General features: G+C 34.2%; 2 protein-coding genes across 2 annotated transcripts in view; one reads left to right on the top strand and one right to left on the bottom strand.

Annotated features, from left to right (window-relative positions):
* Positions 1-13,687, top strand: part of LOC127636477 (zinc finger and BTB domain-containing protein 21-like) — a 203,291-nt gene that overhangs the window by 142,039 nt on the left and 47,565 nt on the right. The gene's annotated exons all lie outside the window — the stretch shown is intronic.
* mogat2 (monoacylglycerol O-acyltransferase 2) lies at positions 3,073-12,223 on the bottom strand. The gene is made up of 6 exons (XM_052116959.1): positions 12,115-12,223; positions 10,880-11,058; positions 7,400-7,604; positions 6,117-6,291; positions 5,177-5,376; positions 3,073-3,497 (listed from the first exon to the last, which is right to left on the bottom strand). The coding sequence occupies exons 1-6, from the start codon at positions 12,206-12,208 to the stop codon at positions 3,343-3,345; spliced, it is 1,008 nt and encodes a 335-aa protein (XP_051972919.1). The 5' UTR covers positions 12,209-12,223; the 3' UTR covers positions 3,073-3,342.

Below are 13,687 nucleotides of genomic sequence, written 5' to 3'. Positions count from 1 at the left end.
CACAAACTCACTGTAATTTGTACAGTATTGATATCAAAAGTCCATATGACTTAGATCAGCTAGCCTTTGAACTTTGTTCTGTATTAGACAAATCATTGTTTGCTGGCATTATTTAATGCACTTTGGTTAAATGCTCATAATATAGAATTATTATAAGTCTCATATTATTATCCAAAGGTCAAACAAAGTTATAAGGATTTTTTACATTTATTTTTCTTCTTGATGTTTTATCAACAGTGGAAATAATAGATCTGTACTGCAAGTGTGTCAATTTTGTTTTTGTCCCTTGAAATACAATGGTCATCAACATTTCTTGTTTTTAACCCACTTGTGTCAAGTCCATAGATAAGATGTTGTTGCAGTGATAAAGAATGTACAAAGCATCTGATCTACTTGTTGATACTTTATATCTACTGATCTACTTGTTGATATCATGTTAGAACATCAAAATAAATTATTATTATGATTTTTATTATTATTATTATTATAAATGAATTAAATATATCTCTGGTGTACTGGTATACTCACATCAAGTGGATGTGAGGTAAATATATATTAAAAAATATCAGAATTAAATTAAACTAAACCAAATGCAATTGTCTGTCACATACAATGTATTAGTTTATTTTTCTTCAACCAGAAAACAATGACAACATATGGGATGATAAATTAAATAAGTAAAATATGTAATTATTCAGTTGTGTGTACCACAGTAAATATGTACAACATTATGATAAATAGAGGCAACTTATATTATAATATGCAACATTTTTTCAATTTGTTAATAAGTATATCAACACTTGCTAGAAAATAATTTACTAATTTATCTGATACATTTTTATTTAAATTTTTCCGATGTGAATAAAGAAATTGTCCATTAAACATACACAAAATATCAAATTATATGGGAAGTTATTCACAGTACCTAAATATAATAATAGTGTTAGGCCAAACAAAGTTACACAATTGTTTTTCTTGATCACCAAAATCATAACAGGCTCAAAGTACACATGCATTTACTGTATGCATACATGGACCCCTCCTCACACACACACACACACACACACACCCACACACACCATGTTTTTATATCATTGTGGGGACTCTCCATAGACTTTCATGCATTTTATGGATTTTATACCGATCTAATGATAATTTCTATCCCCTAATCATAACCCTACCCCTAAACCTAACCCTCACAGAAAACATTTAGCATTTTTACATGTAAAAAAAACATTGTTTAGTATGTTTAATAAGCCATTTCCCTCATGGGTACCACTGGTTGGTCCCCACAAGGTAGGTTTTCTTGGGTTTTACTATACTTGTGGGGACATTTGGTCATTTGGTATAAACATGGTTACATACACACACACACACACACACACACACACACACACACACACACCAAGGCTCAAAAAAGATTAACACAATGATTGCAGATAAAATTCCAGGTATAATATCCACTGTTTCCCTGAGCAATGCAGGGCTATATACTGTAAGTTGGAAAGTTGTGAAGAACTTAACACAACAGAAGATTACATAATGCAATTTTAGAGAATGCTCATTGTGTTAGAAATATATTCTACTTTTGAACAAAGTGGTAACCTGTACCTTACAGAGCTGTTTCCAAATGATTTAACCCTAAACATTTGTTTTGTTTGTGTAACCTAATGTATTCAGGTTGATTCAGGGCTGTTAAATAATATTTTTGACAAATTTAGATATTACCTTATGAGACACATTGTATAGGTTAACAAATATTTCAGCGTATACTTTTGCTCTATGGAGTCAAAGTAGCCATTTTCCCATTTTTGAGTCACAATTCACCAATGCATAGCCTAATCGTTGGGCCCAGGAGCAGATATAGCCCATCCATAAAACATTTATACAATGCCATGGGCCTTTATGTAGCCCCTTAAGGTGTAATCACAGAGCATGAGACATATTCCTCAATATGTGTACAACCTGCCAGCTTGGGTGCTTGTCTAAGACCTGATTCTTCCAGGTTAGTGAAACATCCCTTACCTTCACCCTAAACCCACATATCCGATTCTGTTCTATTTTCTTCTATAATTGCAGTCATATAAAGGGTTTACTGCCAAAACTAAATTCTCACACATTTCATATTTGTATTGTATTTGAATCCATGACATAACAACAGGCCAGTATAATGATATATGTCTTCCAGATGTTAAAGGAATAAAGTAGCAGATTTTAAGCAGAATGTTCAGGCTGCTCTTTCCCACACAATGAAAGTGTAAGGGGACTATGCCTGTTGAGCTCCAAAAAGGCACCATAAAAGTATAATACAAGTACTCCATATGACTTATCCACTATATTCCAATTTTTCTTAACTCTGAAGTGTTAGCTTTGTAGGAGAGTCAGGCTGAAATTTAAGCCATTATTCACTGAAAATATTTTGTTCATTTGGTAGCTTGACAGCCCCAGGCAACATCCACTTTCATTGAATAGACAACAACAGAGTGAGCATTCTGCTTATTGACTCCTTTTTGGGGTTTGTCCCTTTTCCACTCTCTTGGCATGTCTTTCTGTCCAAATTAAACAGTCAAAGCCTGATTTGACCGATGTGGACATCTGGGCAGCCAGAGGCCATTGTGTGTATGTGCATGTGTGTGTGTGTGGTCATCCTGGTTGTGAAGAAATTTGTCCTCTGGCATGACTCAGTCCTTTCTTAAACAGTGTGCATTTTGAAATGAGTCTATCTATCTATCTATCTATCTATCTATCTATCTATCTATCTATCTATCTATCTATCTATCTATCTATCTATCTATCTATCTATCTATCTATCTATCTATCTATCTATCTATCTGTCTATCTGTCTATCTGTCTGTCTGTCTGTCTGTCTGTCTGTCTACTGACTTTCATTAAGTTTTTGCATCATCAGATGAAAGAGTTTCATCTTACTGGATCTTTGTCTTACTACATGATATTATGTCCTTTCACACAACATATATCTGTTGCAACTGTCATTTGGGATTAAATTAAGAAACTTCAAGGACTCAGTATCCCAATCCCCAGTCAAAACGTGTAGATTTATTCAGAGTCATGAGGTATAAAAGTAAAACATATTTACTGTAGTAAAAACTAAAGCACATGTGGAGCCAAGACCTGCAGTAAATTATAAATGAAATCTTGTCCATACAATGATTTTAATTGTAATTTATCATTTACAGTATGAGGAAATAACCAGTAGACCGCCTTATTAGCATTACAATCATACAAAATGTCCTTACACACACGTTCTCTCTGTTCTTCTCTCTCTTACAAACACACACAAGTTACACACACTCTTAGAGTCACTTGAGTGATGCTGTCAGCTCAGAGAAACACCAGATGAGAGTCTTCCGGTACTCCATAATTTTCTTTGTGTTCCTCGAACAGGAGGTTGAGTTCATCCATATAGAGCTGGTGAAGAGTGTTCAAATCTTCTTCTGTGGGTTTCTCGTTTTTCTCTACCTTGATTGGCCGACCCACTTGAAAAAGGCAAACAAAGGCAAAACATTTCATGTACCCAAACAGAATACGTTCACAAATTAGCATTACATTGAAAAACATTGATTCAGTTTGCTAGAAATCTGAGGTCAATAGAAGGTGATGATGCAAACCATCTGCCATCTATGTATTTGTTGGACCCCAGTAACTCTGATATCTTGTCATTGGCAACCTCCAACCTGAGAGGCCAATCGATTCACCTCACGTTTACTGAAATGAAATTTCTCTTAGATTGCTAAAAAGCAAATACCATGCTTGGACCATGTGGCTTTTGGACCTGTTACAGTAGGCTAAAAGTGGCTAAAGATAAGGCAGTAAAACGAATGTCTAAGAAAACCAGGGTGACAGAGGTGAGGAAGGTTTGGCTATATATCATGGGTATGCAACTAGAAATCTCTAATTAAATATTTTAAATAGAACTAATTAGAAATAAAAAATTTTGATTTTGGTCTAAAATGTTTTTATGTAACATCATGGAATCACCAAGAATGCATTAGATTACACCAACAAAATTACACTGAAAAAAAGAACTAGTAAGATTTAACTTTTTATTTCGCAAGTTTTTACACACAGTTTTTTTTTTTAAGTAAATCTTAATGGCATAAAACTAAGTAAAATCTACTTAACTTTATAACATAATATTGATCAATTATTGAGTGAGTAAATGTAATTTAAACATTTTTGTAAATTCAGTAACTTTTAATTCCAAATATGATAGGCTATATACATCAGGGCTGACACCTCACAATGTGAAACATATTGCAAAATATGTAACGATTTTATATATTGCAATACATCACAATATCATCATTTTATTCGTTAATGAATCAGTTCCAATTTTAATTAATCTGGGTATATTTAAGTTATATATACTTATGTCGGATAAAAAAACATGTAGCTCGAAACATCACGTTTTTGTCTCACGATGAGCTCATTAAAATGATTTGGAAGTAAAAGTGTGCCAAATTTGTTGTGTGTTTACGTGAAATGAATCAACAAATAGTTGAATCTAAATATCGATATATGGATCTGAAGTATCGATACAATATCATGAGAAAAAGTATCACAATATAACTATATTTGTTTGTATCGACAGCACTACTACACATGGTGCTTAAATAAATGTAGTAATATAAAAAAACAGCTTATTAGGACATGTCTCAATTTGAATGTTTAACAAATATATGTTTAATCATGTACCACATGACATCCAAATGCAAATGCACCTCATTAAGTATTCAAGCACAGTGCATGCTGGGAACACCAGCTTCAAAAATTTAAGTAAAATCTACTTATTTTATTTACCAGTGAAAATTACTCAAATTAGCAAATAAATATGAAAAGGTTGTTTACTTTAAGATTAACACATGATGACATGTTAAATAACAAACAATCATAAATAATATTTACTTATATGTTAAAGCATTCATTTTTGCATGTTTGAATGTTACATGTTACATGTTTTACTACACCACATAATCATTTTTCAGTGTAGTTTTAAGGGTTAGATCAGGTAGAAATAACTCCTTAAGGTCATGAATGGAGGTTACCACTTTTTAATTTATAGTGTTTTAAGCATGTAATTATATTGCAATACAGCCTTGATTTACTCTTAAATTTGACCTGATACTGCTAATATTTAACTTGTTATTGATCTTACCAACAGTGTTGATGGGCTTTCTGTAGGGTATTAGGCCAAAACTGTACTGGAAAACTCCTCGTGCATGAAAAAGGGGCAAAGAAACACCCATGATAGCCTGAAGACGCTCTTGGATATATCGTAGCCAGGTGCCACGAGGATTCTCCACCTGGTCAAATAGCTCGTTCTCTCCAAAAGAATATATAGGAACCAAATGGGCACTGGAGGAAAAATGAAAAATATAGATTGTAAACAAAACCCTTGGTCTTTGTGCAGACAATAGGGAAAATAGTAAGCCGGTCAATTATGCAAAATCATTTTTAAGCAATTCTGCATAAACAAATCCAACAGGGTGATCAGAAACATGATGTGTAGCAAAATAAAAAAATAAATAGAGATGAAATACAATTATTTTTTATTAGAAATAATTTTATCATGTGAGAAGAAAGAGAGAGTGGAGTGAAATTAGCAGAGCTATTTGGGACAACAATAACTTATACAGAGGTCATACAGGGGTCATTATACTGTATAAAGTATACATACTTTCAAGTATATATACTATTTGACCACAGAATGCTACGATTGACCAAGATGAAGTATTCCAGATAGCCGTGTTATAGTTACAATACTGGTGTGATATGCTATAAATTGTATAAAAAATTTTTTTAAAAAATTTAAAAAAAATAAATAATAATAATAAAAAAAATATATATATATATATATATATATATATATATATATATATATATATATATATATATATCCAGCTCTTTAGCTTGTGTCACAGAGGTTTTCATCAATTCAGTGCTACTTGTAACAGCAAGTTGCACAAGCCCATTTTTCAGAAATCACCCAAAATGGCACAATAGAAATATCAGGCAGTGAATAACTGGCACAATTACAAGATTGGTCTGATAACCTCTTACAATATTAACTGATCAGAAAAAAAGCTGCTGCTTACCCATGCTCTAGTGCAAGTTTAATAAAGCCCTTCTTATTGGCTAAGTGAACGGTGTGTTCACCAGGATGGGCATCCAAAGCCTCAGGTGCTCCGCCAACTGCAATGATCACAGCGCTCCCACCCCCTTTCCGCCGGAGCAGATACTTGGCACTCTCCTTGTCTGATGAAACCAGGCCTGACACACACACAAACTATTTTTTTTAATATACAAATTAGAACAGTGTACAGAATGTATTAGAATAGGCATTTTACAGTAGCCAAGCTTCACATTGTCAAAACATTATTGAGTTTAGATAGACAGACTTTCACAATTACAAATGCTGAATATACACTCACCGAGCACTTTATTAGGAACACCTGTACACCTACTTATTCATGCGATTATCTAATCAGCCAATAGTGTGGCAGCAGTGCAATGCATAAAATCATGCAGATATGGGTCAGGAGCTTCAGTTAATGTTCACATCAACCATCAGAATGGGGAAAAACGTGACCTTTGTGATTTTAACCGTTGCATGATTGTTGGTGCCAGACGGGCTGGTTTGAGTATTTCTGTAACTGCTGATCTCCTGGGATTTTCACACCTAACAGTCTCTAGAGTTTACTTAGAATGGTGCCAAAAGCAAAAAACATCCAGTGAGCAGCAGTTCTCTGGATGGAAATGCTTTGCTGGTGAGAGAGGCCAACATAGAATGACCAGACAGGTTTGAGCTGACAGAAGGACTACGGTAACTCGGATAACCTCTCTGTGCAATTGTAGTGAGCAGAATAACATCTCAGAATACATAACATGTCAAAACTTGAGACGGCTGGTTTACAAAAGCAGAAGACCATGTCAGACACTTTATTAGGACCAAAATGTTACTAATAAAGTGTTCAGTGAGTGTACATACAAATTAAGAAATAAATAAGTAAATATGTTATTTGAAATATAGTTATAATCACATTGTATTTCATGTAATTATTCTAGTATATAAAGTACTGTACTATAATAATTATATTAAACACAATTAAATTAAATTAAATTAAATATTACTTTTAAAGTAAAAATATGTTTTTCTATTTGCCTTTTTGATTTATTTTATTATTATAATTTTGTTTAATATAGTATAAAATTACCATAATAATTTTACCTTCAAAATGCAACTTCATTTTTATGTTTCAGGGCACTTTACATCAGGTATGTTTTCGACAATAAATTATCTTGTTGTTATTGTCATGTGTCAAATAAATATGGATTTATTTTATATGATTTTTCTTCAATGATCAGGCAAACTACTGACCTGCATACATAATATAGTCTCTAAAGAAGGGCACTCTGAACCAAAGAGGCAGCATGAGAAGGTTGCTCTTCAGCCCAGGGAAGAGTTTACTGAAGCCTGTCGCTTCTGTGCAGAAATTAGTGAATGCACCAGCCACAAGAATACCATGGGGATGAAAACCCAGCACATAGTTCAGCCTGGGGTCCAGATCTGCTGTCTTCACCAGCTAAAAAAAGGGGTACAATATTTTAAACAACTTATGGATTTTCAAGTATACATTCATTTGTAACTTTTGCTTACATGTTTCCTGCATAACTAAAAGAAAAAGGATTGTGTAAGTGATCATGTGATGTTCATGTGCAATATTGCCCTATATTTTTGGAATTATTATTTAAATATCAAAACAATTATTCTTAATAGTGAACAAATGTCTCCAATAAGACAAAAAAAAATCATAGACTTTTCCATGCCCATTTTAAAATTCCCTTATATTTCCAGGTTTTCCATGACTGTAGGAACACTGTAAAACTGAAAACTCAAAAGAAGATATAAGATTAGTTCGATAGTGTTTTAAAACTATTTACCATCAACACAGAACAGGGGTTTGCGGGTTTGTTCTGAATTATCATTAACAAGGCCAGGAAATTCTTGGAACCAAAATCAGAATTATATCCAACACGGTTTTTTGACATTATACTGCAGTGTTAAGCATGTTTTCAAAGAAACTAGCTTACTAGCATTGCTTTTCTCCAGCAAGCCTTTCAGAAATCGACTTCGATTTGTGATTGACATGATGTCCATCCCATACTTGAGCAGTGACCAATGGTTAGAGACCATTGGTGGAGAGTGCATCTGAGAGTTGTGTACGGCAGTGCTGTCCCAGGAAAATGAATGCCTATGTATTCCAAGATCTGACACTGTGTTTGTTGGTCTGTAAGTATTTTGGCCATGAATGCCAGTGATGCCCCCACAGTCAATCTACTCTGAGTGGGTTAATCATTAAGGAAACGCTGTTCCAATACTGTATACAAACACTGGAGATGTTCTCCCTGTCACTCAAACAGGTAATAAACATTTGATAGTTGACCTGTTTTTCTGACTGCTAGCCATTTTAAATGGAATCTTTTCTGTAAGAAGAGACTAATCAGACGATTGGACATTAAAAAAGAAAATAAGGAAGGTAGGATCCATTGCACAGATGACCTTAATGGTCTTTCCAGTTTAGGAGTAAAAACACTCCTGGCCTCCATATCCTGGTTTGATAATACCCAAATAATCACACATTATTGTTTCACTGTATTGTGTTCCAGGTAGCAGAATTAATTGAATGCCCCAATAGCAGGAAGCCAAAACGTTAAAAATGAACGTCCATAGCTCTTGTGTAAGTTTATGATAACTCAGACTCTGTTTTCAAGTCAACTGAAAAATTCCCTCTATGTTTTTTGGCACAGCAAAAATGTCACCTCTAATATCCATGTGTATCCATGAGCCGCAAGAGTCTTCCTGCTTGAAAAGCACTAAGCTTTGTTTTCAAATGAAAAGGTTGTTTAAGGATGTGAGGGAAAATTTGCACCGGTGGTTGGAGAAAGGTTTCATCTGAATCAATTTTTCACTCTGAATACAAAGGGTCTCTTTAATCCTAATGACGCATTAAGTCATATGTAGTGTCCGCTTTCTCCTTCAGAAGCTAATTTATAAGCTAATGTTTGAGTTCTCATGATTCATGCAAAGCCCATCAAATAAAAAAGTAGTTACATTTAAAAAGAAAACAGATGGCCAAAACAATTTATCAAACCTACAACAATCACATTCATTCATTAACCATTGGAGTTCTTAAGTTGTTTTGATGCAGAAGGTTATTTTTTCCCTGACCATGACCCTTGTATGGAACCGAGGTTGAGAGACCCCACATTGTTTACAGTTAATCATTGATTCTGAACACAGGCTGACTGCTGAGGACATGTCCTCTCTGTTGTTCAAAAAGTGAAGTGACAACCCTCATTGAGAGATACATACAGATAAGGGACTTAACTGCACCAAGGGTTTAGTGCCCAGAGCGATAATATTATGCTCACACCACAGTATTCAAATCAGTGTCGGTTTGATGGGCCGATTTACTCAATTGTCAAGAAAAACAAAACCACAAGTGTCAAGGATGAAGACAGATAAAAGTACATCAAGGTTAAAAAAGCTTTAATTGGTCTGATTCAAATACATAAAGTCCCAAGAAATTCAAATAATGCTTATGTGTATAAAAGTTATTTGTGTCACACTCATTTTCTTGATTAAGAAAATATGATCGTGCCTGGTAACATGTGCATGTACAATGGCTAGAAATAGCATTTTAGCTTAGCGTAAAGCTGACAATTTACGTCCTTCTACTCCAAACATACTTCAAACTTACTTCTCTGTCTGCTCGTATGAATGTGACACATCATCAGAAAGTGTTTCATCGCTGTTCAAATGCACTTTGGATCGCTTCATTTATATGTATACTTTTTTCCATCTGAAATGACTAAATATTAAATTTAACAAATGACAATAAAATGCAAAGTAATCTCTCCAGTAATCAATTTTTTTTTATGTAACTGATGTGGGTGAGAAACAGGACAATATTAAATTCCTTTGTTTACGTTAAATTCTCCTCCCTGCCCCGTAGGTGGCGATATACACAAAGAATGTGAATCCCCAAAAACAAAAGAACAAGAATGTGACAGTGAAAGTTAAAGTGTAGATATATAGTAAAAAGGACTTAAATTTTGATCTGTTTCCCACCCACACATATGGATTACTTTTATGCTGCTTGTACCGGTATGTGCTTTTTGGACATTTAAAGTTCTGGCCAGCATTCCATTGCATTGATCTACAGAGCTCAGATATTTGTCTGAAAATCTTTGTGTTCTGCAGAAGAAAGAAAGACATACATATCTGGGATGGTATAAGGGTGAGTTAATGATGAGAGAATTTTCATTTTGGGGTGAAAAATTCCATGAATGTTATTCTTTGTTTAAGATAATCTTACAATGCAAATAAAACTTTAAATCTAATAACTGGTCAAGGTTTGGTAGGACTTCCCATACACAATGACAGGAGGTGAAGAACTCTAACAGCTGATACCTTAGTTGAATGTCAGAATGACATAATTACTCTGACCACAATGCATTATACATTATTCAATGCGTCTGGCCAATCATAAAAGTGAATTAGAATTATGGAAAAATACCATATGCACAAGCAAAAATGAACTAAATAAATACAATATTTTGTAATTTAAGATAGAAATAAGAAATTATAGAAATTATAATGAGCTACCTCTTGGTTTAAAAAATAGTAAAGCAAAACGTACTGGGCTTTATTTGAATCCTTTAAGTTAATACTGCAATTATCTCACTTTGTGTAAATTTATATACTTTGAATATTGACATGTAAATGATCATTGAGATGTAGCCTAAATGGTTATAATTGTTTGTCAATAATAATAATAAAGATATAGCCACTCACCTTTATAGGGAAATAATCTCTCAAGTACTCCCATACAGGCATTCGGCAAAGTAAGGGCACTTTTCTACCTCCTTGTGAAGGTGTGTCCCAATCGATGTACCACCAGGTGGCATAAAGTGCACTTATGAGCCAGAAACGGGTGAAGAACAAGTAGACAAACAATACAGCACAGCATGGGGCTGAGAAATTACACACACACACACACACACACACACACACACACACACACAAAAGACATAAGAAGACACATGAATACAAGTGCTTTTGCATTTTAGAGCAGTGGTTCTCAATCTTTTTAGGCACTCGATCACAGCCATATCTCAAAACATACTAAAGGACCCACATCCCCTCAGAACAGTTTTTTTTTTTTTTATCATTGACAATATTAATATTTTTGTATCTAACAAATACAACCAAGACATCTAAAGTTTGTTGACTTGTCCAATACAGCTTGATCCAAAATATGAATCCTGTGTTACTGTAACTGTCCCATCATTTGTTAATAAACATCATTGGGCATATCGTCAATATTGCAGCATTTTCTTTAATGGTAAAGTGTTATATAAACTAATATAACATTAAAAATAAAGTAATTCTAATATAGCATAAACTAATCAGATACAATATGCATTTTTAAAAGTTATTCTACAGACTCCCTGCAATTGTGCCAAGGACCGGGACCTGTTAAGTCACACTGAGCTTTTTATCTGGAGACTTTGACCTACCTTGGTGCTTTGAACAAGAACTGCACCACACAACCATTCGCCATCAGTCTTATTTGAGAACTCAATTGACAAAATACATTTTCTTGAACACTTTTTTTTCTATTGTTATTGTTGCAAACACAATGATGTCTTTTAAAGATAGATGCAATTGCATGAGATTATATCCTCTACAAAACACCACAATAATGTATTCAACATGAGCATTATCTTTGTAATTAATATACTTGTATGCCTGCCATTTATTGCCTTTGAATTGTGTGCAACATCAACATGAGAGCCCATAGACAAATTACACATCAGCATGCATGAACTGCACAGTTTACAGAACTGTTGACTCAAAGTTATACCAGATTGCACACAGTTCTCCATGAAATGCATGTTTAGGCTTTCAAGAAGCAATAATCACTATTGCAATATATTTAAGTAATGAAGGCTTTTATTAGATCTCATTCAAGGGAAACTTAATGGCTTGGCAAAACGATCAAGAATAATGCAAGAACATGCACTTACCAAGGGCTAGAAAAGAGAAGACCCACTGCAGAACGGCAGCTGTCTGAATCCTCCTATCCACAGGTACATTTCCCGGAGCAAAATCAATCTTCATGGCTGATTCAGACCTGAGGAGGAAGGCAAGAACCGGTGAGAGGCCGAGGGATCAGCACAGCACAAAGATCTCCACTCTGGGGTCAAAGTCTGACACCATGTCTCAATCTGCTCCTTTCCTCCTTTCATCTAACAACTTATCTGATCATTCACTTGTAGTGAAAGGATTATTATCTAAGAGTGCATTTATATTGCCCTGATGAGACTTTTGACCCCATAGGCAAAGAAGCGTTCATTTTTTTGCACACTGTAGATAAATAATTTTTTACAGTAAAAACTTGATGATGCACATGGCATTGTGTTTTTGTCTGAAATTGGGGAATAGGCCTACATTATGGTATGTCTCCCCTTTTTAAAGGCATGTGGTAACTTTGGTTAAATATTTATGCCTGCAAATTATCCCTAAGGGTTGATAGAACAGCCAATCACATATGCATTATAATGTGCTGAGTATGCTGAGTAGCAGATGTTGAATAAAACTACATTTCACTGTCTTAAATATTTATAAAGAGCTTCCTTAACTTCCTGTCAACACTGCTTGATGGCTTTCAGTAATAACATTTAAGGGATAGTTCACCCAAAAATGTTTATTCTATCATAATTTACTCATCCTAGATGTGTATCATTTACTTTCTTCTGCTGAAATCTTAGAGATAGTTCGTCAAAAAAAAAAAAAAAAATTCTGTCATCTTTCACTCACCATCTTGTTGATTCAAATCTGTATGACTTTCTATTATACTTTATACTGCAAAGTTAAAAAAATAAGAAAAAAGATTCACTCAGAGCATATATTTGGTTTGAGTAAGTTGAGGTTGTTGAAACCTGGTTGAAGTTATTTGCTTTACCTTGAAGATATTTAGAAGAATATCTCTGCTCTGTTGGTCCATATAATGCAAGTAAATAGTGTCCAGAAATCTGAGGTCCAAAAAGCACATAAAGTCATCATTGAAGTAATCCATAAGACTCCAGTAGTTAAAACCATATCTTCTGATTCGAGGGTGAGAAACAGATTAATATTTAAGTCATTTTTTACTGTAAATCTCTACTTTCACTTTCACATTCTTCTCCTATTGTTTTTGGCAAATCACCTTCTTTGTGCATATAGCCACCTACTGGGCAAGGAAGAGAATTTATAGTAAAAAAAAAAAAAGAAGAGGACTTATATATTGATCTGTTTCTCACCCACACATATCATATCGCATCTGAAGACATAAACGGAGTCGTATGGATTACATTTTCGCTGCTTTCATCTGCTTTTTGGACCTTCGGATTTCTGGCTACCATTCATTTGCATTGAAAGGACCAACAGAGTTGAGATATTTTTCTAAAAATCTTCGTTTGTGTTCTGCAGAAGAAAGAAAGTTATACACATCTGGGATGCCATGAGGGTTAGTAAATATAAGAGAAGTAAATTTCAGCTATCCTTTTAATTGTGCAATGTGTGTGTGTGTGTGTGTGCGTGCGTGCGTGCGTGCGTGTG

This window comes from Xyrauchen texanus, chromosome 44 (assembly GCF_025860055.1).
Source record: "Xyrauchen texanus isolate HMW12.3.18 chromosome 44, RBS_HiC_50CHRs, whole genome shotgun sequence".
Lineage (NCBI taxonomy): Eukaryota > Metazoa > Chordata > Actinopteri > Cypriniformes > Catostomidae > Xyrauchen > Xyrauchen texanus.
The sequence above is the reverse complement of the archived record's forward strand: the minus strand, read 5'-3'. Positions and strand labels throughout refer to the sequence as shown.